The sequence below is a fragment of the Coloeus monedula genome, assembly GCF_965178545.1.
Source record: "Coloeus monedula genome assembly, chromosome: 4".
In the NCBI taxonomy this organism is placed as follows: Eukaryota; Metazoa; Chordata; class Aves; order Passeriformes; family Corvidae; genus Coloeus; species Coloeus monedula.
This window is the reverse complement of record NC_138784.1, coordinates 13,685,222-13,711,213: the sequence shown is the minus strand read 5'-3', so window position 1 is coordinate 13,711,213 and position 25,992 is coordinate 13,685,222. Positions and strand designations below refer to the sequence as shown.

The 25,992-nt window shown below is 39.7% G+C and overlaps 1 protein-coding gene across 1 annotated transcript in view; it reads right to left on the bottom strand.

Annotated features, from left to right (window-relative positions):
• EFCAB6 (EF-hand calcium binding domain 6) overlaps positions 1-25,992 on the bottom strand; it is a gene marked incomplete at both ends in the record, with an annotated part of 85,096 nt that overhangs the window by 41,788 nt on the left and 17,316 nt on the right. The window contains 5 exon segments of the mRNA XM_082281156.1: positions 9,408-9,524; positions 9,781-9,854; positions 9,858-9,900; positions 14,956-15,104; positions 20,126-20,292. Of these exon segments, the coding sequence (XP_082137282.1) occupies positions 9,408-9,524; positions 9,781-9,854; positions 9,858-9,900; positions 14,956-15,104; positions 20,126-20,292 (550 nt within the window).

Genomic DNA, 25,992 nt, shown 5'->3' with positions numbered 1-25,992 from the left:
GAACCACTGGAATTCAGAATGTAATTCAGTCACTTCATCACCTTTCGCTCAAAAGCCCTGCATCCCTTAAAGCGCCCGTGCTAAATCCCCAATCAGGTTACAACATTCCCAGCACAGATGTGATAGTCTTAAGCCAGTGTGTATGCATTTAGAGGAGTCAATTACCTGTCTTTTTTTTTTTTTCTTATTATTTTAAAATACAGCCTTTTTAAAACTGGCATTTCTTACCACATTAGAGTAGCGAATGAACAGTGCCATCCACTGTTTCTCTACATAATCCACAACATTTTCCTAGGATGTCTTAAATAAGATTTAGCATAAAAATTAAAGGCACGTTTGGGACTAAGAAATATAGATTGGTGAAAAGACACGAGGCAAAATGCCTCGTGTTTAAGGAGTTTAAGGAGTCAGGCTAAATCATAGAGTGAGAACTCTAAAAGGAGATTACAACAAAGGAGATTTTGTGAAATATCTCCTCACCCATGGTTGAGCCATTCTAACCTAATTAGCTATACCAAATACTTCTCCAGTCGAGTAGGTCATCGTTGTTGAGTGTGAATTCTCGCTTCATCTTATTCCAAGAATTACATTTCTTCTCCAGAGCAGTCATCAACTCCCCATGACCCTGATGAATAATATTGCTAAGAACAGGTGCCTTAAGAGATATTTACTACAGAAGAATTAATAATATGGTGTGAAGGAGACCCTGTTTTCTAAGCACGACCACTGCACGACTGTATGTCCCTGAATGCCTCTGACAATAGGACACAAGCCTTGTCTTTCAGACGTGTATTTTAGAGGCTGCTCCCATAAGAAGATTCCAAACTCATCCCATCTATGATGTTGCACATATGGTTTGTTAAATACCTGCACTTTTCAGCAATGCCACAGCTTAATAATGCAAATATGCAAATGTGCTCAGTGTTCACCCCAATAGAATCTTAAAAGGGTTTTACCCACACCTCCCTGCACTTTGCTAGAGCACAGCCTCAGCTCTCAGCATTTTCCTAGACTGATCTCACAAGGCTTCTCTTTCATTCTTTTAAAACAAAAGCAGAGCAGCCGTTGACCACAATGATGAATGAATTCAACCATAAGAGTTTGCCTCTCAGTACCTTACTCTATATTATTTTCTTAGAGGTAATGTTTCGAATTTCAAGTAAGGGCCACTTTCACATTCAAAGTGGCTGCAATTCCTGACTTTTCTTACGGTACTGATCTCTCGTTGACACAAATAATGGTAGAAACATTATTTAGAAAATTGTATAACTGTCGAGTGCCAGGTAATTCAAAGGATAATTACTTGTTCATGATCAATGACTAATTATATACTACACAACACAGAGCTGTAAAACTGACAAATGGTGAAAGCACATAGTTATAGCACACTGTGCTGGGAACATGACTTTCATGAACCCGGTGCATTACACCCAAAGTTTTCTCTTCGGGTATTTATAGGAAGGAAAACGCGTGCGGTAGAATTGGCTGCGCTGATCACGCTCGGGCTCATTCGTATTTCAGGATCAAAGATTGTTTTCCAGAAACCATCTCCTATTGTTGCTGTTATGTTTGCTCCTCGCACACAATGATCAGCAGGACACCAGGTTGTGAGGGTCAGACTGGAAATGATTTCTTTGATTTTTTTATTATGTTTTCAAAGGTAAGAAAGATCTCCACATATTTCTGAAAGTCACAGGCTATAAGCAGAGAAAATCAGAGCTCCTGAGACAGTAGATTAGACCTGATTATAAACTGACCTGATTATATAACTGTAATGTCATTGCAATAAAATGCTTAATATAATTCTCTCTTTTTTTGGGCATGGATATTTTGACCCCGTGCTCTTCATGCTTGTAGCTCTTTGGACTTCTCACTTTAGGGAGTCCAAATTATGTTGAAAATTAAATTTTATGTTGAGAATACTAAATTTCAATTCCTTCTTCTTTAAAACAACAGTCTACTGAAGAAAGACATTGATGAATTAATTTGGATTTCTTTGTGTTTGTTAATGTTTAATAGTATTTGATAATATCATGAATCTGCAGAACAGATTTCCTTTGTTGAGAAAAGTCTTGTCTCACCTCTGAAATGCTGAAATAGTGTCAAACTCACAAGAGTTTCCAACATTCAGTAACTAAATAAGTCACAAGCTGACCACATGAGGAATGAGGAATCTCTTCCACCAATCTTCTCTTTCTGATATCCTTAAGGCAAAACAAAGCACTCAATACATCCAGTTATAGCTGCAAATTAAAACACAGGAAGAAAGTTATGGTAAGTAAAGGACTTAAACCTGTTACAACTCACATATCATCAGCTTGCCTCCCGAATTGTTGGTCTGGCAGAGAGGGACAACACAGCTGTAGGACTTCTATTCATCGTGCCAGCATACTCAGGATCACAGGACTGTAAAACTTTAGGAAAATCTTTCCAATTTTCCATTAATTTATCTGAAAGGATCTCCTCCACCTAACAGCTGAATGAATTAGTAATGTTGGTAAGGAAAAAAAAAAAAAAAAAAAAGAGTTTCTGTAGTTTTGCTAGCATTACCACATGGAAAAATGTACTAAAAAGACAAATTTAACATTTACTGAAAATGACTTGTGTTATCACTTACAAGCTGGAACAAGAAGGGCAGATTTCTTTAGTTCATCTGTTCCAGTAAGATATTTGTAAACTAAGTGAAAACAAAATTATATTCACCTAAAAAATTAGTGTAGTAATTTCAAAGCATTGTGGAACATCAGGCCCAAAACTCACCCATGAAAATGTTTGTTCTGAAAACTGACTGAAAAGTGGCTGCAGGAAGGCATCCCCTCATCTCCCTTCATAGAGATGTGCTTCTGCAAGTGACTGAAGAGGCACGTCTATGACTGCTGAGGACACTGAGCTTTTGCTGTCTGCTCCTCCTCTCAGTCCTGTAAAACAAAACCCACTAGAACTGAGTGAATTGCAAGTGGCACTCAAGTCACTCAGGGCATAATTTGAAGACAATGTCTTTGCTGAAGGGAAAATAATGTTGAAATTTGGCCTACCAAACCTGCTTTAGGGTCTGTCTGTAGCACTGGCACTTAAAGTGTTTTTCATGTGTAAATTGAGTGTATTAAAACCAGAAGGTTCTGAGAAGAAACAAAACCAGGATCCTGTTTTGACAAAAAAAGTCTCAGCATAATAGCAGATCTGACCAAACATTGTACTTTGCGAAATTTCAGGTGAAAGGAAGGAGGCCAAGAAGCCCCTTGGGTTGTCTTAGCTGGCTGGGGACCTAGATTGGTTCCAGGTTCTGGTTCTACCAAAAACCGGCTGGAGTGAACTCGAGCAGCTGCATCAAATATTGCTGTTGTTGGAGCCATCAGGGTAGAAAATCATCCTGTTTCAGCTCCTAATATCCATATATTTCAAAGCAATGCACACCATTCAGGGCTGTTCAATGGAACCTTCTTTTTGTGCATCTAGTATCTCTCTTGACACCAGTGGTATCTGGTATCTCTGTTATCTCTCTTGACACTTTGGTATCTCTCGAAAATACTCTCCAGAGTACCTAAGGCAAAGCTAAATATGGGGTCTGTTCACATATTAATGCAAACCTAAAAGAGTGTTGATACTGAAAATTATGAACAGCTTCTTTATACTAGGAAGTAGATTTGCAAACTGCAGCTTAGGTGATTTCTTAGAATAATTCAGTAAGCAAAAAAGTATTTCTTTCTGTCAGGGAAAACAGGCATGCTAAGTGTTGCCTGTGGGTTTCAGCAAATAACCTCTCTGTTCCTTGGGTGAAGGGTTCCAAAGGAAAACATTGTACGACAGCTGCAAATCTAGAAGAGCCAAAGCTGTGCCCAGGGAAATATGCAATGTCTGTGTAGCATATAGAATATTTTTTCATGGAATCACAGAATATCCTGAGCTGGAAGGCCCCCACAAGCACCATCGACTCCTGACTCTGCCCAGGACACGCCAACAATCCCACCCTGTGCATCCCTGAGAGCGGTGTCCAAACACTCCTGGAGCTCTGGCAGCCTTGGGGCTGTGACCATTCCCTGGAGAGCCTGTTCAGTGCCTCTGGGGGAAGAACCTTTTCCTCATATCCAACCTAACCCTCCCCTGACACAGATCCATGGTGTTCCCTCGGATCCATTTGAACCAATGTACGTTATAAAGAATAATAGATATAATAAGATACAGCAAAATATCAGAAAAATGGATCTGACAACAAAAAGCTAAGAAATACCACTACTGTTCCTCTGCTGCACTCACAGGGGTGAGCTAGAGATTCTGCTGGAGTTTTCAAAACTAGTAACCGTGAGATTGCTTTGCAGTTGATGCTTCAGAAATAGATTCTAGAAGTGATGATTAGGATTATTTGATTGCTAAAATGAATGTGAACTTACTAACTGAGCTAAAAACTGTACACAGAACAACATTTTACTAAAACACAATCCAGTGTTTTGCCACAGTCAGTATAAAAGAGGCTATGATTACAGAATTAAAAATAAAAACTTACTACTGGTTCTTTTTCTTCAAGCAAGTCTTTAAATTTATGGTACTCAATCTGTCCAGTCTGCTTTGGATCAATTAATTAACTCCTGGAAGGCTTTTATTTTTCATTTGAAACACACAGGTTATGTAAAAGCTGATGAAGGTAATTTCTTGTGATCTTTTCCCCACAAACATAAAAAAGAACAAACATTTACTAAAACAACTCTGATTCAAACATGTCACTCTACACTGCCAGACCATCCTGGCCTACAGTAATTGACAGGCTGCACATGTTTCAGTAGCCTGCATATTTTTTTAGATTGTTTCTTTATTGTCTCCAAAGAAACCTGAGGAGACATAATGGGCGGAAAGAGGAAAAAGTGGAATAAAGGCTTTGGAGCAATAACAGAAAAATTAGGAGTAAATAGTTCCTTCAGTGATTCGGTTTTCCTGGCTAAGCACTAGACAAATATCTTTCTGTTCATAAAATTCACCCTAAGAAAATTCTGTTTCCCTTTAGTCCTCCACAGAGATCCAGGGTGGCAGTAATAATATAGAGGATGAGCAATTATTTACTTCATCAGTTGGTCTGGGAAATACTTTAAAGTTTGGCAATCAAAAGATAATGGTCTTGTGAAACTACTATCTGGTATTTGAATTTTCTTTAGAGACTCTTGTCACTGCATTAAATCATATGGAAGCAAAACCTGATAATGTACCTACCTCCCCCAGTAAATAACTTAGGGAATCTGGTGCTGAAGCTACAAAGACAGCTTGTACTTCACAAGAAACAATTGTACAGACTGACTAGATCTTACCCATGAAAGTGAAATATCTATTATGATAAAAAGAAATTGGATTTTGTTAGAAACTTAGATAATGTGGGAATGTTAAGACATACTACTTCAGGATTTATTAAACATTTACTTATTTGGCCACCTTGCAAGTTCAACTTTATTTAGTCAAAAGGATTTAATTCAGTTGCCCAGATCATTATCTAAGTCAGTCCAGCATCGGTGACGTGACTGGGGATGTACTGATCTATGCTAACAAAAAAGCCCCAAAATGTTATGTATAAATATAAACTATTTTACATGTATTTCCTTCACAGTGGGAGCTTTCAGATGCTGTGGATTAAACAGTTCTTTCTTTCGCCTGTCTTTCCACCATCTCCAGTACCTCTGCCTTTGTTAACAACTGCATTCAGTAATGGTCCTGTTCAGCAAATGAATAAAAATCATAGCAGTAAAGTGCATTACTGAATCATTGCCTGAATGTTGTAAGCATTATTATTATTATCTACTGCAATGTATGAAACTGATTTTCTTTTCCTATAAATTGCTAAGTGAATTCTTTCCTTCTAAGGTCATACATGTACATGTATATGGATGAAATACTGCAGAGCTAAAATGAACAGTTTTTATGTAATTATATTAGAAAGGAATTGTGATACATCATCTATATAAAAACGTCTAATAAAAAATACCACTCTTCCGAAGATATGCCCAGTGCTTCTTTTGCTTGTGTCAACCAGACTGAGAGCTTTAATTTTTTCAGACTGTTATTTGCTCACTCAATTTAGAAATACAGAGTCTACAAGTTAGGGAGTGCAATATGTAGCAAATCAAAGTAATAAAAGAATACAGCTTGTCCACCAAAGGGATGATCACACAAGCCAGTGTGGGACACACATATCATGGCACTCCATCAACACGGACAGAAAGGCATCCCAGCACAGCTCTGTGCAGCGTGAGGGCCGTGGAACTGGCAAGGACAAGCAGGTCTTATCAAAAGCTCATCTTCCAGAACTAAACACAGAAAGGAATCCAGAGTCTAGGAAATGCCAGATGAAGGTATTGCTGAAAGCAGAGTGAGCTGTGGGACAGCAGGTTCTGCACTGCCAGTGTCATACATGGTGTTACAGCCCAGCTGCCAGATAAGAAAATGCAAATACAAGCCTTTTACAAACATGAGGGCACTCTGTGTTCCATAATGTGATCTTACAATGATTGCTACACAGTTCTGATTCTCAGTAACTTTGTCTGTCACGCTGATTTTTCCTCTTCATCAAAAGAGATTTGCCTGTCTGTGGCTCCTCCTGTGTGCTCAGGGACCAAGGGGGTGTATATCCATGGCTAAGTGCCATATCTGGATGTACACACCCATGACACTTGTCCTGCTTCTCCAAAATGCTGCATCTCAGGTTAAGGTGTAGCTTTATCCTGCTTATATTAATGCCTGCCTTTAACTGAAATGTCAATCACAAACACTGGGTCTCCTTCAGCAGGTGACGTTTAATAGATGTTCATGCTCTGTACTTTTAAGATATAGTATTAAACCCACTGTGTTCTTTGAAACATTTTAGAACTCTGAACACTGAAGTTTGCCTCATGCCATGTTTCAGAACAGGAGACAAACCAGGAGACAAACAGAACAGGAAACAAAGATTTGTTTCTCTGATGAACCTGACGCATTTGAGAACAAGCGTAAGGAGATTTTCCAGTACCATCCGAACTCCTTGTCCTGATGTGAACAATCTCCTCTTAGAAGAGACTGGGAGAAGAATACTAATAATGCAGGTGAAAGGCTACAACTTGATGCTGCAATTCTAAATTTCCAAATTTTCAGCAGATGCCACAATATGACTCTGAAAGTCATCAAAAAAAAGATGTCTCATCTTCAAATGACACAAATGCCAACATTTTAGGTGACTGAGACACCACATATTATCAACACAAGAGCTAGAAAAGAATTCCCTTAATATAATGCAATGTAAAAAAATAATAGAAAGAGCAATAATATTTTTTAGTTAAAAAAGCAAAAGTAATTTATACCAAATACTGCCTACTCAAATTATTTTCATACCTTTCATTTCTGTGCCTCTATATACATGGAGAAACTCTCTGAAAAGATTATTGGAGGCTAGAGAAGTTGTTTAGTGCTATTTCTTTGGTGTTGAAACGCATCACAATTTTTTTTCTAGCATCTGAGCATTTAAGTAAATCACAAAATATTACAAGACTCACAATGGAATATCAAAGGGTGCTTCATTCATCCTTTTATAAAACTTCAATCTAATTCAACATTTTAAAGTCAAGTTTGTAGTACAGCTAGAGGGAATATTTTATTTCTAGCTTGCACATTAGAAAGCCACAATGCTAGGCTGAGGTTTTGCTTTCAGAATATGGATTAAAAAGGTAGGGACCAGTGGCATTTTAGACTCCAACAACCGAGAGCAATTTGGAAAAAAACACCAGTTGGAAGAAAAAGGGAGCAGGCCATTACTTGTGGGTTGGGCAGTGTTGTTTCAAAAAATCAGAAGGATGCTGCATGAACCTTTCAAAATCTTTTAGATAAGAACATGAATGGATTTAAGTCCTGTAACAGAAGACATTCAAGTTCAAATCTACCTCTATCTCCTGAAAAAAAAAGAGCAAGAAGCTTCCTTTTGTTGTCTCTAAGACAGGGAGAAATATCTTTATTTGGTTTATATGGGTTTTTCACAATAGCTGAAAACATACTCCCAGTAACATAAATATTTAAGAATAATACTGCAGCTGAGCAGGAGGACAGTATTTGTTAAATGTTACTGTGCAGATCTTAGTGTGAATAGAAAATATGATGTCCAAGAGGACTTTTGTTGTGTTGATCACGTGGGTCTGAACATTTTTCATTGCACTCCTTCTCCATGAAGTGTCAAAGCCAGTAGGTATCACATTTCCTATCACCAATAAGGGAGTCAGCTTTTCTGGGAGCTGCCACACATCATGGTAGATGAGTGGAGCTGATCCACCTGGGCTCAGAGTCTTTTCTGAGAAGGAGAAGAAGGACAGAGCCTGGCTTGGAAGTGAACCCTTCAATCAGGTTACAACACTGGGATAATAATGGTAGAGTCTACGTAGGGACGTCAACAGCTGCAAGCTTACACATCTGGATCCCTATATTGGCAGTAGCAGATATCAAACAAGTGTGATGAGTAACTGAGCCAGATAACAGAAACTTTCAATAGATTTGTAGGCAATAACCTGTTCTCAGCTAGCTCTGCTTCCAATGAGGTCTTGCAGGGGCTGATTTTTAGCCCTGTCCAATTCATATATTTTATGCCCACACATCCATGTACATGTGTCTGTGTGTGTGTGAGTGTGGATCAACAGAGTAAACACATCCCTCTCCATATATATCTATATAAATTTATACATGCACACATGTACAAATAACCTGAAAAAAACCCCTCTCCAAAACTTTGAAAGATTGGGTGACCATAGAAAACTGAAAAGTAAGTGGAATGGTAAAATGACAAAGAGAACAGGCCACTAATACAGCATGAGTGGGAAGAATAAGGAAAGAACAAGCTTTCTAATGAAGTCCCACAATGACAAACAGAGAAAATATGCCAGAATAGGAAGGGAAGGTTAATTACAAGTTTTATTAAGAGATTTGCAGTTCATAATCGATAATCAAAGCATAAATAAATTGCCAGTATGGTGCTAGGCACAAGGGACTTGGGCAGTCCTTGTCTGTAGAAACAGGGAAACACTTAGCAGTACCTGAGAAGTTATATTCTTTATTCATTTTTCTGACACCAGTGTAACTTCTGTGAAAGCACCAACTCTCGCAACATTTCATGGAATATACAGAAAAACCAGCAGGAGTTCAAAGGCAGCCACAGGGAGGATTAAACAACTGGCTGACACAACTTGAAGTGATTGTAGGAGGTCAATAATTTTTGGTCATCAGAGAAGTTGTTACAGATTATTTAGTCCCCAGCTGCACGCATCTATGTTAAAGAAACTTGAAAAGCAGACTCTGTGTGTTGCTGTAACAGGAAACAAACATTTACAACCAGCAGATGACTTTGAAGAAGATATGAGACAAATGCTTAGCTGCAATGGTAATTAACAGAGGCAGCACCTAAAAATAATTGCTCATACCTCATCAAGCATAAAGCCTGCTTTAAAGAGGGATAAATATCTTGGATGCATCTACACAGCTTCTGAAGAGCAGTGTCACTGGAGAGATGTTCATCTCCTTTAGCTGGATCTATTCTGCTAGAGGAAAAAAGAGTTTGCAATGCTTTCATGTCTTACCCTCTTTCACTCACTGTGTTCTTCTCAGAGCAGGAGGAATAAATCACCTCATTAAGACTTAAGGTTTGATAGGATTTGAAATAAGAATGCACTTGGAGAAAGCATTGCCAAGAGATTTTTAAGTGAATTCAATTGAGGGTGATCTCTGCGTGGATACACTTTTCTTTTTCAGTAAATACGTAGCCACAGGTGACTCACACAACAAATGGGAACTTACTACTTATGTTTGTGTTTTCTCATAGGAATTGTCTGCTTGTTTTCAAAGGTGCTCCCAGGACCCTGGAATTTTTCTCAAAATTGTTGCCACACAATTTTACCTGTGGCTTTCAGTCCAAATCTAATCTTTAAAAAAAGAAAAGGGTTCTTTCGAGACTTATAAAAGTACCCTACGTTCCAAGAAAAATTTTGAACTAGAACATCACATCATCACTATGATGCCAATGTGTGCAACTCTCATCATTAGAGTAAGCTTGCAAAGCTTTTCTTTGTTGCTAAATATGTAAACTGAGCCAACTTATTTTCTCCATTCCAAATGCCTAACTGCGGAATTCATCTCACCAAATGTATATGGCTGCACCTGAGCGAGCCACTCTCAGTTCCCTTTATAGTCATTGGGGAGAAACAGGCCCTTTCTGGACAGGATTCATCTCCTCCTAAAGCAGGCATCTGTAACTGATTAGATGAATCCTGCCCATTGTTCCTCTCCAGTGACTATAAAATGGAGTCCAGGAGGAGCAGTTCAGGCGTAGACACTCACATTACACATGTCTACAATGAGATAGTATTTAATGCATCTCTTCTCATTATTTACACATAACAGCAGAGAAACTAACTAAGGGGAATAGGTTATTGCTCTGTTTTTAATGTTATGGTGTACGTTGTACTCAAATTTGAAAACATCAAAAGTACTGGAAACGTTAAACTACGTTAAAAATTCTGGAACATAACTAGCATCATATTTCATAAATAATTACTTAAAAATCAATAAGGACCTGTTCCCATAACTCCCCAAACCATTGGCATATTTCCTATTCAGTTTCAATGGCACTGCAGAAAGATCCAATGGCTAAATGCACTCCTGCTTCAGACGGTTCTTTGTAGGAAACTACATCCCTCAGATATTACCAGAAATGTGTTGACTTCCTACAAAAGTCTCCTCAGAAAAGCTTTTAAAACTCATAATGCTCCTTAAAATGGTGGCAGATGGTATTAAGAGCATTTGCTAATCCAGGATGCAAAGGACAAAACTAAAAACTACCCAGAGGTATGCAAAGCTTCCAGGATTTTTTACAAAAATCCTCCTGGTTTTGGACTACCCAGCAGTTTGTTAAGCTCAGCCAGCAAAGCTAAACAGCCAACAAAGTTTAGCAACACAAGTTAGAAGAATCACAGCATCCAGGCTTTGATCAGCCTCAACCTGACACCACGGGGTGGGGACAGATCCTGACTTTTCCCAGTGGTGCTGCCTGCACGCTGTAGACACCCCACAGCTCAGGGCTGAGCATCTCTCACTCCCCAGAGCCCAAAACAGGGGCTGGGAAGGGCTAAGCACCAAAGACTCAAGATAAATGGAGACAGAAGCAGTGCTGGCATTCAAGTTTCACCAGGGAAGTAATTTCATTCCCTTCAGGGAAGGGCTTTGCCAGCAATACTGTTGAGGAATGGGTTATTAAAGAAAAGCTGTGGGAAGGATAGATATTTCATGTCTGATTATTGTCTTGGATAAATGAATATGAAACAAACAGTATGAAATAGCAGATTATTTTTAAAATTAAGGCCAAGATAACAACAGTTATTTTGAGCCCCCAGCTGAGATCTTTTCACACTCAAAAGTCTATGGGCTGCTAAATTCCTCAAATCACACTGTAGAGAGCAATTCTGCACTGAAAATGAGCAACCAGCCAAAGCTGTGTCAATCAGAGCAACAGACCTCTCCACTTCCACCTCCTTGCTCAGTAATCCTACAGTTGCCTCTCAGATTCAGCAGTGACAGCTGCCAAAATCCTGGGAGAGTTGGAGGGAACTCAGGAAGAAACACCAGTGCGGATGTGTGAAGGTCTGGCGTTTCTCACTCCCATTTGTGGTGCTGTTGATCAGTCCACAAGGTACAGTGGTTTTGCCATGTATTCCAGATTGAGGAGTGGATTGTGGAGCTCTTCCAGTACTGTCTGTGTCTGGCCAACACAGCACATTTCTCTGGCAGATTTTATCACAGAAAGGGATGAATTTGGCCCTTCTGGAAGCTGGGGTGGGGAGCTCAGGGAGGAACTCACCAGTGTTAAGCTTTGGTTTTAGATAAAGCTGAATCAGTTGGAACAAAAACTGAGAAGGGACTTCAGAGCATTTTTTAAATTTCAAAACATTCCCTCTTTATGGTTATAAAACTGGCCTTCAGATTTCAAGCTGTGCTAGAAGGGCAATAAGTACAATATTTAGAAGTCATAGGTAGAATTACTGAGGAATAGAAATATTGCTCCACTGTAGGGCTAGAAAAAAATGTGCATCTTTTTTGAGGGATAATCCAGCATTTTATCTGCTATGGGGGGGCAGCTAAATTATAACAGTAATAAGAATAATTCAGCATGGTATGGCTTTTTGGAAGTATGCTTATGGATATGTCCAAGTTCAGAAGAATATATTTCCAAGAGAATTGACGGATTAGAGCCATAGCAGCATGGATAGCTGGCAAACACATGTGATATATCATCCCATACTGGTCCTTTAAAAAATACTAGGAATTTAGATATTTTTAATCATCAGTGCCTTGGCATCTGATACCTTTATCCAAATCATAAATCGAAGAAATGAAGCATGAGGGTAACACAGAAACTGCTTCTGCTGCTGAAAACTGTCTTTGTGTTTTTAACTGATATTATGTTCATCAAAGTCCTGACCAACGGAGAATAATGATTTACCTCATATCACAAATAAAAGTCACCAATTAAAAATCCTGGCAGCCACAAGAAAACTCTCAGAAGTGAGGTCCTCTGCTGGCAAACCCTTCATATTGGTCATGCATGATTTGCTCCCAGCCATTGACAAGAACACCCTTCTCTCACACCTCTTGCCCATGAAGGGACAAAATCCACAGCTAAGCTCAAAGATATAACCTCAGTGTTTCCCACAAGGGAATGTTGAAACATTTTGAGAAATTATGAATGAATTAATTCCTTCAGTTTATGCAACTCTTTACATAATCCCAAGTGATGATGTTTTATTTCTAAATGAAAGAGTAGAAGTGATGGAATTCAGGGAATTCAGGACTCTGATGAGTGATGTTCTTTGAGTGAAGAACACCTCAATGGTGCCTTGGATGTGCTTGATCGTGCTGCAGAGGGGACACACAGAGAGGAAAATGTGTGGGTGATATGATTCTAAACCAGGCAAGGATAAAATTGTAGCTGAAGTCTCCAGGCAAAACTGAATCCACTTCAATGGGCCCTGAATGTTATATCAGGTGCCCATGAGATGTAAATACCCCAAACAACCATCAAATGCTGTCATGAATTATTTCTTACAAACAGATCCCTGGCACAACAAATGTCATATTATTTAAAGAAAATCTTAAAAACTTTGAAATCATGTCCCTAGCCCATTAATTGCTTTTACATTTATTATCCAGTACAATTAAGTTACTTCATTATTAAAATTAGATGATGAGTAGGAGCTTTTGCTGTTGTTCCATTCACCTGGTGGAGCTTTTGAATTGCATTATCTGGGAAATATCACCTCAGAGATATGGCATGCATAGGCTTGAACATTTCTGTTTACAGCATCATTAAAATGTCACTATATTTTTCAATGCTAGAAAAAAGCTCCAGTGGAAGAATGCATGCAGAAATCTTTCCATTATGCAACTGCCCTTAAGAGTAAGATTTACTTGAAGATTTAAACTAACAAGTGACATTAATTGAGAAAAAAACCCCTCCATAATAGCATTTTTTTGACAAAGTAGTAGTTGGTCATTGTTATATCACACTGTGAGTGATTAGAAGCAAATCGGCTTTATCTGCTGAATGCACAAAGCAATATGGTTACTGCAGATGACACTCTCCTACAGCACCTGCTGCTGCAAAATGTATATCTGCACTGAGCTCTGTGCAGCTAACTAGTGCAGAGACAGAAAAAATATCCCAACTCATTATGTACATGGACATTTCCTTTCCTTCAACGAGTCAAATGGATAAACTGTGAGTTATGGAAACATTAAGCACTAATTCCTGATCTGGTTACTAACCTCCTCACAATGTTTGATTTGGGTGCCTGGGTAAGCTTAAAGCAATCTTTTGGAGTAAAAGTGCTGTGTAAGAGTTAAGTTGTTCTTCCTTTCTCCTTGGCTGGCCATATGCCCTCGGCACTGCTGCCAACAAGTATAAAGTCTATTCTGTCAGTTTTCTTCTCACAGCTTTTGGTTTCTGAGTATGAGAGATTAATCATGAGAGATACTGGACTAGATTTAACCAAAAGCCACAAAAAAAAAAAAAAAAAAAAAAAAAAAAAAAAAAAAGAATCAGCCCTATGATATTTTGGCTTAAAAAGGAAAATATGAATTTAGGAAGCTAGTCAGGAATCCACATTTTGGAAAGTGTCCTGTGGCCTAAAATCTGTCTGCTGAGATCCTTGAGGCTGGGCTGGAAAGTGTTTATATTCTGTACACTATTCTGCCCATAAGATGATTTGAGTTTTGGTCATAGTACTACAAAGATGCCTGGCTGATGTAACATAGTACATTGGCATGAATTCAGTAGTTGGCATGATTTCTCAGCCTATAAAGAAGTCTCAATAAAAATATTTACAATTTCAGAACCTAAGTTCAAAAGATTTTTGCCTCTTTTTGGCTTAAATTTAAATTCCCAGGTATGACATTGCAGCACAGAAGTGCCCCTTCATTTGTCTTTTCCAGTGACTGACAGTGAGCAGTGTGGAATGAAAACTTTCACCATAAGTTCATTTATTCACTTCAGTTTCACTTCTTTCTTTTCCTTGCCACACCCTCATATTTAAAATGGAGAGGCTTGTAGAGCCGCACTGTCACCATGCAAATATGGTGCAAACAGTCATGAAGCTGCTCTTCCAGCAAATTCACACCATCCCACATCATCTTTGAATGCAAGAAAGTGATGCTTCCTTTAGAAATTAAATACAAATTAGTGAGCAAATAGAATTAGAAAGCAGTAACTTAAAGCTTCTACTCCATTAAACCTATGTATCTCATTGCAAGAAAAAAATGGTTTTTTTACCCTGCTATATCAGCTTTTGCATACTGTGCCATATATGCTGCAACACTGGCACAAGTAAGATGAATTAATGATGGTAGTCACAGGAAGCAATAATAAAGTTATAAGACAGCAGTGCTAAAAAATGTCCCCTAAGAAAATAATATGATTCTTACCTATTCATTAGCTCTTGAAAAATTTCATTTGGCAGAGGAAATATAAAGCCATTTATGACTGACTTCAAATAATCCAAAGACACAAATCCACTCTGACTGACATCAATTTCTCTGAAGGCTTTTTCAATGTCCTGATAGGCTGAGCAGCGCTGTAATGAATACAATTCATGGTGTTTTGTTTAGAAAAACCAAGTTCATGAAGCTTTTAAAACAGTGGTGCATTTTTTACGAGACCTTTTCAAATGTTCTTCGTTGTGAACTGATCAAATAGGTTACCCTGGCATGCTCTGACGGTCAGATGTTTAATTAATAAGCTCACTACAAAACAGTATTCCCAAACACATGCTTTCAAATGACAAGTCAGGCAAGTTTCTCAAATAATAACTCTGCTTCAAAATTCAGAGCTAAAAATACTTTGTGGATCAGCCTGCTTGATAACACCTGTCCTGATGTAAGCTTGGAGCCATCTGTGGCACAACCTATCATCAAAGTTCTCTTTATTAAAATGGGTTGTTAGCACAATTAACACTGGACAATGTTAGATGTGGAGTAGTTAAAGGAGATGTTGTTTAAACATATCACATGTTTCTTTGGTTGTTTTTTATTTTAATTCATGGGTTGTTGCAAAGGAGCTATGTGGATGTGGGTTTTTTGCTAATGGGACTTGTAAGATGCCTGAAAGTTGACTTACTGCAGATTTTTAAAAGGTTCATGAAACAATAGGAAGACTGGTCTGTTTTTCTGAAATGTTGGCTCACGTCAGGCTGCTGAATAGGGAGAGCATCCCTGAGGCTTTTCTCTTCACCCCTCCCCCCCCCCCCCCGAGTTTTTTACAAGTACCCCACCTGCTTCTAAGCTGATGAAATTGCAGGGTGAAGATACAGGATAGGGAGACCTGAGAAAGCCCAAAATAAACATGCAGCACTGAGAGGGCTTGTAAGGTGAGGTGCACTGTGCTTCCAGTCCAGACCTTGACCTCCCTATCAAAGATCTCACAGAATATCCTGAGCTGGAAGGGCCCCACGAGGATCATAGAGTCCAACTCTTAGAGGAATACAGGCCCATGCAGGAATCAAATCCTCGACCCTGGCATCATTAGCACCCTGCTCCAACCAAGACAGATGAGAAGAATGAGGGTCAAGATGTCGAAAATCCCTATAGCCTTGCTTTTCCCTCCTCTCCTGGATTTTCAAGGTTGAGAAAGCCCAGTTACAGGGCTGTATAACGGAGCCTGTGCAGAATATTCCTGATTCAGCTTCTCTTTTCCTAGAGAGTCAGAATTTTCATGGTCTAAAGGCAAAGTGTTGAATGTTGGAAAACTTTTGTTTCTTTTCACCTTCCCATGAAGCAGGTAGAACACAGTTATGTTCCACCATCACACTTCACAACCACCTTCTGTTAAATGAACCTCTAAGGGCCTCTAGAGAGGTCATTTGCCATGAGTATTCCAGCTCCACCCTCTATTATCAGCTTGCCACCACACATTGAAATTGTGTTTCTGTGGTAGCACCTATCTGCTTATAATTTATTTCAGAAAATAATTGTCAGACTGATACTAGCTGTTACTCAAAGTCATTAATGAACTTAATCTGACAGAGTGATCTAGCAATTCACATCTTGAAACACAGTTTTGATGCACTCTCATTTTGTGTTAGCCTAAGGAATCTGGAGTTCTAATACTTATGTTTCAATGCTGTGAATCTAAGCAAGACTGAAACACACGAAATAAAACAGAACTGCTGCTTTTGCTAACCGGCTGTAAACACAAACAAGATATCAGATCCATGAAATTGGTTCATAAAAGTAGTGGGTATGATTACCAGGCCTCAGAGCTTGGCAATTTTCTTTTCCTGTGATGCCTGGCTCAGCTTTGCTCTCTGTCAGGGTATTGCAAAGTATTACTGGCATTCCCCTGCCCTTTCTGTGGGTGCCCCCTCAGTGTAACCAGACTGCACTCTGCCGTGCAGCACTCAGCTGGTGGGGACTGGAGAAAGGGTTTTGCTGGTGAAGACTGTAGAAAAGGTCTTTTCTCCTTCTGCTCCTTCCCTTTTATTTTCTAGCAGATTAGTGCTGTTAATAAAACTGTCTTAGCAAAGTCCAGAGCTTTGTCGGCTTCAAAGAAATAAAGCCATCTAAAACCCTTCAAGACAGCTTTTGTTAACTGGATATATCTTTGTTTACAAACAGGTCAAACCAAACCTGAAACACGACTTTCTTGTATTTCAAACTTGATCAGTAGTTCAAAACTGTGCTAATGAATCTGTGCATTTGTTTTATTCTAAAATTTAATAGAGCTAGCTTATAATCTCAACAGGCAACTTTATTAGGTTTAATAACAGAAGGTACCACTAGAAAATAACTCCCTTTCTTTGTCTGCATGTTTTCAGAATGATCCATCAGTAAAAGTAAATTTTCAGAAAATGGAAGAGAGTATCCTTAATGGTCTTTGATAATAAATGTGCCTGTTGACTTTCCCTTGATCAAGGAAGGTCGGTTTAGAGAACATCCAGGCTAGTCTGACAGCTACAAGTCCATGGGCCCTGATGGGATGCATCCACAAATGCTGAGGGAGATGCCGGACACCACAGCGAGGTGACTCACAGTGGTGGCAATCAGGAGAGATGTCTGAGGACTGGAAGAGAGCAAATGTCACCCAGGTCTTCAAAAAGGGCAAGGAGAAGGACCCAGGGAACTAGTGGCAAGTCAGCCACCCTCAACTCTAGAGGCCACCTCTGTGCACATGGAGGACAAGGTGATCAGGAGTAGTCAGCAAGGATTCACTAAAGAGAAATCATGTTTGACCAACCTGATTGCCTTCTATGATGAAACTGCCTGCATGGATGAGGGTGGGGAACAGTGGATGGTGTCTTCTTTGACTTCAGCAGGGCTTTTGACACTGTCTCTCACAACTTCCTCCTAGGCAAACTCAGGAAGTATGGACTGGATGAATGGACAGTGAGGTGGACTGAGATTGGCTGAACATCAAATCCCAGAGGATCATAAGCACTGGTACAGGGTCTCTTTGAAGGTCTGTCACTAGGGGTGTCCCCCAGGGTACAATACTGGGCTCAGGACTGTTTAATTTATTCATCAGTGCCTTGGGTGAGAGGGTAGGTGGTGACAGAGCTGGGAGGAGCAGCTGATTCCCCTGGGGCTGCACAGCCCTTCCCAAGGACCTCAGCAGGGTGGAGAGATGGGCAGAGGAACTGTCTGAAATCCAGAAAAGACAAATTCAGGGTCCTGCACCCGGGGAAGGACAATCCCTGGGGTCCTGATGGAAAACGAGCTGTCCCTGGGCCAGCAGTGTGTCCTGAGGGCAAGGAGGCCAATGGGATCCTGAGGGGCATCAGGAAGAGCATTCAAATCCTACATAAAGTGCCATTTTCTTGGCCATCTACATGAACGTGAATTTTAATATATCCACACATTTCTCTTCCAATAATATGAGACTATTATGATATTTTTAGTCAAATTCCAGTGTAACTTACGGCAAGTCATACCTAAACTCTGTAGCAAGTTGTCTGAATTTTATAGTGCGCTGGGAAATTTGCAGCAACTTCATCTGGATTAAATGGAAACCTCACTTTGCAGTTAGAACTCATTTCCACATGGTATTAACTTTTACAGCTTGATTGCAGCATTTACTTTTTAGATATTTCCCTTGATTGGCAGTGAAGTCACTGCATACACCTTTCAGAATGAAAGTCTGTTCAGAAAACACTGCTGTGACTCAAGCTCATTATTTATGTTACTAAGCAAGGAACTTAGAAAGATGTAGTTTTTAAAATGAAAATTAAAATTCTGTCGCATAAAGAGGATCCATAAAGTCTACAGCTAAAATGGCACCATTAGCACATCTTGTGTATGACAGGCAACTAACTTTCTTTGAATTTTTTTGCATTTATCCCCATAATTAGTCTCTAAATACAATAAATCTTGCTTTCGATTAAAGCATGTCTTACAAAAATATGTCTAGTTAGTCCTGATATATTTGTTCCGAGAAGAATTGATTGCCTCACTTTTAAATTTGAATTTATCTACTGAAGATGCTACGCCATATGATGCAGACACCTCTTAAACTCCCTTCTCAAAGGTTAAACAGATTGTCTGCTAACATTAAGTTCTAAAGCATTCACACCACCCCTTGAATCACAATTATGGTGCTTTGGGGGTTTTTTTGCACAGTTTTCCAACATCCTGAGAATGAGAGCAGCGGATGTGAAGCTGTGTTCTGGTTTTGGCTTCCAACAGTAAATGAAAATAAAAGTTCTATTTCTTTCAGACTTTTCCTGGTCATCTTTGGGGCATTAACCCTTTAGAAGTTCCTCATAGTAGAGGCCAAGGTCTTAGGGAAATAAAGGTAAATACCACCCACTTATAACCCTCTAATTGCATCAACATGGGAGACTGGAGGAGGCAGGGGAATTCTACTTGCAGTCTGTGGGACTATTTAAGTGATAATGAGAAGAGGTTAACCTGGTTAACCAATTGTCAATTTCCATTTGGGACAGGAAAAGAGACCTGCACTGTGACACACCCTGTTTTCCTCTCTATTCTTTGGGGTTTTTTGGCAAAACACAAAGGTACATTTAGCTGCTAAGATCATCATAATTCCATTGCTTTTGTGGGATACTGAAAGACAGGAATTCACCATCACAACACTAAATTTACTTAATAAAATTGGGAAGTGATTTACTTGTCTCTCGCCTCAGTTTGTGATGATCAATTGTAAAAAATTAAAATTTGTAACAATTAATTGTAATTAATTAATTTAATAAAAATATAATCCTGCCCAAGACACAGGGCTCTTCTTTTTATCACAGGAAACCACACACCTGTTTGTGATGCAAATAAAACATGGGTCTATGCATAATTCACAGAGGACTTTACTGCTTTTCCCCTGAAATTCCCCCCACATCCTATTTCCCCTCAAGACTTCTCTTCGTGTCTTGCTAGAGGGTGAGGACTATCTGAGAATTAATTTTGAAGGAAATTTTAAAGGGATTAAGATTATACTAGCTGGGAGTTGTACATATGGGAATACAGCATGAATGTACAGGCAGTACTCGGACACATGTGAGGCACGGTGGAAACATATGTAATAAAATGGAGAGATTCAGTTCCACTTTGTTCAAACTTCTCATGCCTGCATTCATAATTAAAGGCATACCTCAAGAACATTTGTAATAGGATTATTTGGGGATGGACACTTTGATTTTGCCATGAGAATGTCATGAGAAAGATCAGGTGAATAGTAAATCTCAGCATCAGGAATGATACTCTGGCTCCTTCTAGGAGTGTCTGAAACTCGCTCCTGATCACAGTTTACTTTTTGATCTACCAAAAAAACCACCAAGCTACAACATAAAGGGCTACATCCACAAATTATCATGGCCTTACTATAAAATAGAAATGCTCTTCAGTCATAATCTTCCATCTGTGACCATTCCCATGAGGATTGTCCCATGAAAATCATTCCTTCTGCCAGGAGCTTTCCACTGGTTCCCTCCTTCAATTACTGCTGCTTTGAAGCAAATGGCTTATTATGCCTCTGTATACATCTAGGCTGGAGAGAGAATCCCATTAGATTAGCAATAGAAATACAGAAGGAATGACTGGTTTGAAATTGTACTTTTGCCCTCTGTTCTTTATGCTCCACTTTCTTACACAGGATCCCATGGCTAGGCCAGGATCACCACCCTGCTTTGCACACCATGAAACAAATCCCTACAGAAGGGCAGGGTACTACCTGGATGTGTAATGAATGAAGATTAAGCTGGTTTTGGCAGCAGCCATTGAAACTGGGCCAGAGCCTGTTTTCATGATAAAAATCAATAGACTTTTTATTGCCCTCACCTGGGTGTGTGAAGAGAACATAATTAAACCCCCAAATTCTTGCTTCTAATCATGACAATGATTGGTTTGCTTTCACAGATTTATTGACCAAGAAAGGTATTCCCAAAGATTGGCTTTGTACATAGCAGTCTCTTCCATCCTTCTCTACAGTGAGAAGGAGGAAAAACAAGAAACCCTAAATTATTGTCCTCAGCTGCTTGCTCTCTGGATATACTAATATCTTTTCACTTACTAGGAAGAGCAACAAGCCCTGGGTACTTCATATTAGCTTTTGGATGGCCTTGCTCTTCCTGTCATTAAATAATTTCCCTATTTATTTTTATGACTTCTCTATTTATATAATGTAAATAATTTCACAGGTTATAACCTGAAAACACCATTCCAGTACCTGTTTATGTTCTATACTTGCTTGAATACACTGTTTCCACATCTTTGCACAAGTTTTCCCTAAAACCTACCTCAGTGCTGATAAGACTTACACCAGTAATGTTCTACACATTTTAAACTCTGGATTTATCTTAATTTCAATATATATTCCTTAAGCAACACCTCATCTGAAATTATTTTTTTAGTTAGTAATTTTCAGAAAATGGAAGCTGACAATGCACATTTAATAAGCATAGAAATGGCTTCTGGTTTTCTAAGTATCAAAATATGCTAATTATAAGTACTACTATTCATTATTTTCCTGCTTCCTATTTTTACACACATACAGATACTCCTAATTGTTAAAAGAGAAAAACAAACAAATGTACCCATTATACTTTTTATGAATCCAGCCCATTGTTCAAGGAAAAGAAATCATTCTTTACACAAAGATTTGCTCCGAAATTGCTGCCAAAGAAAATAACCTTGAGTTATTTGCTGCATAACTGCCACATGAGAACATTAAAGGTGCCTAGGGACAGCTTCATCTTGAGCATGTGACTTTTAAGAAAAAGCTTTTAAGTTCAATATTTAAAAACTGCTGCCGTATCCTTTTTCTTCCTCTGATCTTTAAATTAAACCCAGTTATCACACATAGGAAGAATTCAGGTGGTTTTGTTTCTGTGATTCTGGCCATTTATCTGATAGTGAAGGTTTGTATCATCTGGTTGTTGTAAATTCAGGATATCAGTGGAATGTTAAGGAAATGGGTAGCTGTATCAACTCTGAAAACCTAAAAGTTGATTTGGTCTTAGGGAGAGTTGTATTTTCCATGTAATCAAGTAAATCTTTAGATGGGAGGGCCATTCAAAAAGGGTTCACTACTTCCTAGACAAATCTGAGTTTCAGAACTGTCAGACTTCTGGAGTTTTTCCAGAAATTTTTTAATAAGCTTTTGGTGAGGTAAAACAATTGCTTCATCTCTCTAATGTTGGTCTGACTTATCTGAAAGAAGTGCTATGAGTGCAAACAGAGCTCTCTGGCCGTGTTTGCGGATCCAAAACACATCTCTGAAAATGAGTATTTCCCCTATACTGTGTAGTGTATTTCCTCAGCCCAAAAGATATGTATGAGCCATGCCTCAGGTCAGGATCCTGAGAGAAAAAACCTCCTAATAATTACACGACTGGTCCAAAGTCAATTAAAGTTAATAGAGAGACTCGACACCATGGCCCAGAGCAACCATAACAGGATTATGGGAAAAAACACTTGTTAATCGATCCAAGGCAAATATTTGGCAGGCTCTGGCTTGAATCAGAAACAGCTGCAGAGTCCAAAAAGCAGAAATCAATTCAGAAGACCACACTGTGAAGGCACAGCAGGAAGAAAGTTGGTGGCAGAACTTGGCCCAAAGAATGGGACTGGGTTTGGTTTTGTGCGTTTGGTTTTTTTGTAAGAGATCAATGCAGCAAGAAGAATTTTAAATGGGTTATATTTTACTATAATTCAGAACTAGAAACCTGAAGATCAGCAGGAGCACAGACCCTATCAAATAAGAATAAATTGCTCTCTAAAAGTCACAGGCACAGGTCCATGCCATGAGAGGTGCAGTGTCCAGAGAAATGTGACAGACAATCATATCAAACACAGCCTTGCAGCCAGATGAGCAACCAATATCCTAGAATGTCCCTGGACACATGGCGTTGAAGCAGAGGCCCTCTACATTCACAGAAACCTCAAGAGCAGCCTCAAAAGTAGAAGATTCCAAGATTTTTGCCCTGCTGACTTTGGAATATGGCACTCCAACCTTTACCTCGAGGATGGGAGCTGAGTGGGAAGCAAAGACCATTAGCACTTACTTGGCCTCCCTGCTTATCTGCTCTGCATATGCTAAACAAAATCCTTAGAAGCCTAAGGGCTACTGATTTTTTTCAAGGAATTTCAGAGGTGAAAATCTTGGGAACCCAGATATTCCATGGGAATTTCCAGATTTTTTGCTGTTCACATTGGATTTCCCCAGTTTCACAGCCATTATGGCTACTGTCAGAAGTACAGATTTTTGGAGCAGGCAAGAGACTCAATAAAGTTCCCAAAAAGCAAAAAAAGTATTGTCCTTGCCCCATATAACAGGAATTCAGGGGGAGACATGAATACATTTGAAATAGCAGAAGCCATTTAGATTTGAAGTCCTTGACTTGCCCATGTTGCCCCAACTATGATACAGACAAAATAAGTCAACAGAGTTCACTTCAGGCATGACGATTACAGAGCGTTCAGCTTTTTGCATTAACAAATGTGCAGACAGAGGAGCAGAGCACACTCATCTGTTTTATCTTGTCCTCGAGATTTAACTGGACCCAAGCAAAATTTTCAGCTCAGAAGTGAATTGGATCCATGATTTTAATGACACTCTGAAAAAAACCAAAATACTTTATTCCTTTGACTAGGGCAGTAATATCCTCCTTTAAACATACTATTAACTGTCTCACAGCTTGTACTTGAGAAGAAAATACACTTTCATCTGCTTTATGGTTCATCTAGAAGTAGAAATTCAGATATAATTTGGGTGTATTTAAACATCCTCAAATTTAATAGGCTTCTTCTGAAGTTGCTTGTGTAATATTCCATCAGTAAGAAAATAAAGTAAAGGTTACATTTTATCTCTGTATTGTGTCTGGTGTCCTGTTGCTAAACACAAAAGTGACTCAGGACCATTACTTTCATCTGTTAAGCTTTGGAAGTTTTTCTGATAAAACTTCATTTTAGAGTTTGAAATCCCCAAAAGGAAAATTTGTGTTCTTTTTTTATCATGCAGCACTTATGGGATGTGGCAACATTTTTATAAATTTATTACCTTTCAGATTGCAATGCCAAACATAAGGTTTATTATCAAATAAAGCAACATTTTTGTTTTTTGATTGCCTGCTTTAGAAGAGTATTACTTCTGCTGTATAATTGCCTCTACCAAATTATTTAACTGGTTTTGTTGATAACTAATTCTGGAAAGTATCCCAACCAGAAAAAATACACAAAGTGGAATAGTGTAGCCAGGCAATATGAAATGAGAAAAAATACTTTGGAAGTCGCTCTCAATGAAATTAATATACAAATAAAAAACCTGAACAAACCCTCAAGCAATAAAATACCATCCTAATTTGCTTTGTTTTCTTTTAGGTCCCTATTCACCAAAGAGTATCTCAGGTGGTATTTCCTGATGGATATCACAGACTCCAAAATCCACAGAAAGTCATTCACAATCATGAAACTAAATATTCTTCAGAAATAGAGCGTGTAGGATCATGGGATCATAGAAGGGTTTGGGTTGGATAGGACCTTTAAAGCTCATCCAGTCCAACTCCCTTGTAATGAACAGGGACATCTTTGACTAAAGCAGGGTGCTCAGAGCTCCATCCAACCTGACCTTGAATGTTTCCAAGGATGGGGCATCCACCACCTCTCTGAGAAACCCATGCCTGTGTTTTACCACGCTCACTATAAAAAATTTCCTCCTTAAATCAAGTCTGATTCTCCCCTCTTTTAGTTTAAAATCATTACCCTTTGTCCTGTTGCAACAGACCCTGATAACGAGTCTGTTCCCATCTTTCTTATAGACCCCTTTAAACGCTGAAATGCTACAATAAGGACTTCCCCAAAACCTCCTCTTCTCCAGGCTGACCAACTCTGATTCTCCCAGCCTGTCTCCATGGCAGAAGTGCCCCAGCTCCACTTGGTGCCTCCTCTGGACTCCAACAGATCAAAGAATCATGGAATGGTTTGAGTTGGAAGGGGACCTTGAAGTCCATCCCGTTCCCCACCCTCTGCCATGGGCAGGGACACCTTCCGCTATCCCAGGTTTCTCCAAGCTGCATCCAGCCTGGCCTTGAACACTGCCAGAGATGGGGCAGCCACAGCTTCTCTGGGCAACCTGTGCCAGGGCCTCAGCACCCTCACAAGGAACAATTTCTTCCTCATATCCAATCTAAACCCACCCTCTGTCAGTGTGAAGCCATTGCCCCTTGTCCTGTCACTACAAGCCCTTGTAGATTGTTTCTCTCCATCCCTTCAGGCACTGCAAGGCCACACTGAGGTCACCCCAAAGCCTTCTCTTCTCCAGGCTGAACAATCCCAGTTCCCTCAGCCTTTCCTCCCAGCAGAGCTGCTCCATCCCTCTGCTCCCCTTGGTGTCCCTGCTCTGGACTGGCTCCAGCAGCTCCCTGTCCTTCCTGTGCTGGATCCCAGGGCTGGATGCAGCCCTGCAGGGGGGTCTCAGCAGAGCGGGGCAGAGGGGCAGAATCCCCCCTCCCCTGCTGCCCACGCTGGGGGCTCAGCCCAGCACAGGGGGGTTCTGTTGAGCTCTCACCCACAGCACCCCCAAGTCCTCCTGCCAGGGCTGCTCCATCTGCTCATCCCCACCTGGATTGAACCCAGGGGTTCCCCTGACCCAGGTGCAGCACCAGCACTTGCTCTTGTTAAACCTTATGAGATTAGTGATTCAACACTCAATGAGTTTTCGTTTCACCAGATCACTTCACATGCGAACCGTGCTAAAGCAAGAGGAAGAACATCACAGTATCTGTGATACGTTTCCCTGTTCACTGCCTCAAGCTGCACAGGATGTGAAGATATGCAATGGTACCACTGTTTAAATAGCAGCATTCCTCCACCCCACAGGAAAAAACCCAGTAATATTCAAGCCTCTTGCAGGAATTCAGCAAAGGCTTGAAATGCAGGTGATAAGAGATGTTTCCTTTTCCAAAGGCAGGGTTTCACTTGTTGCCTGGTTATCAGGATTGTTTTCCCCCTGAGAGGCAGTAG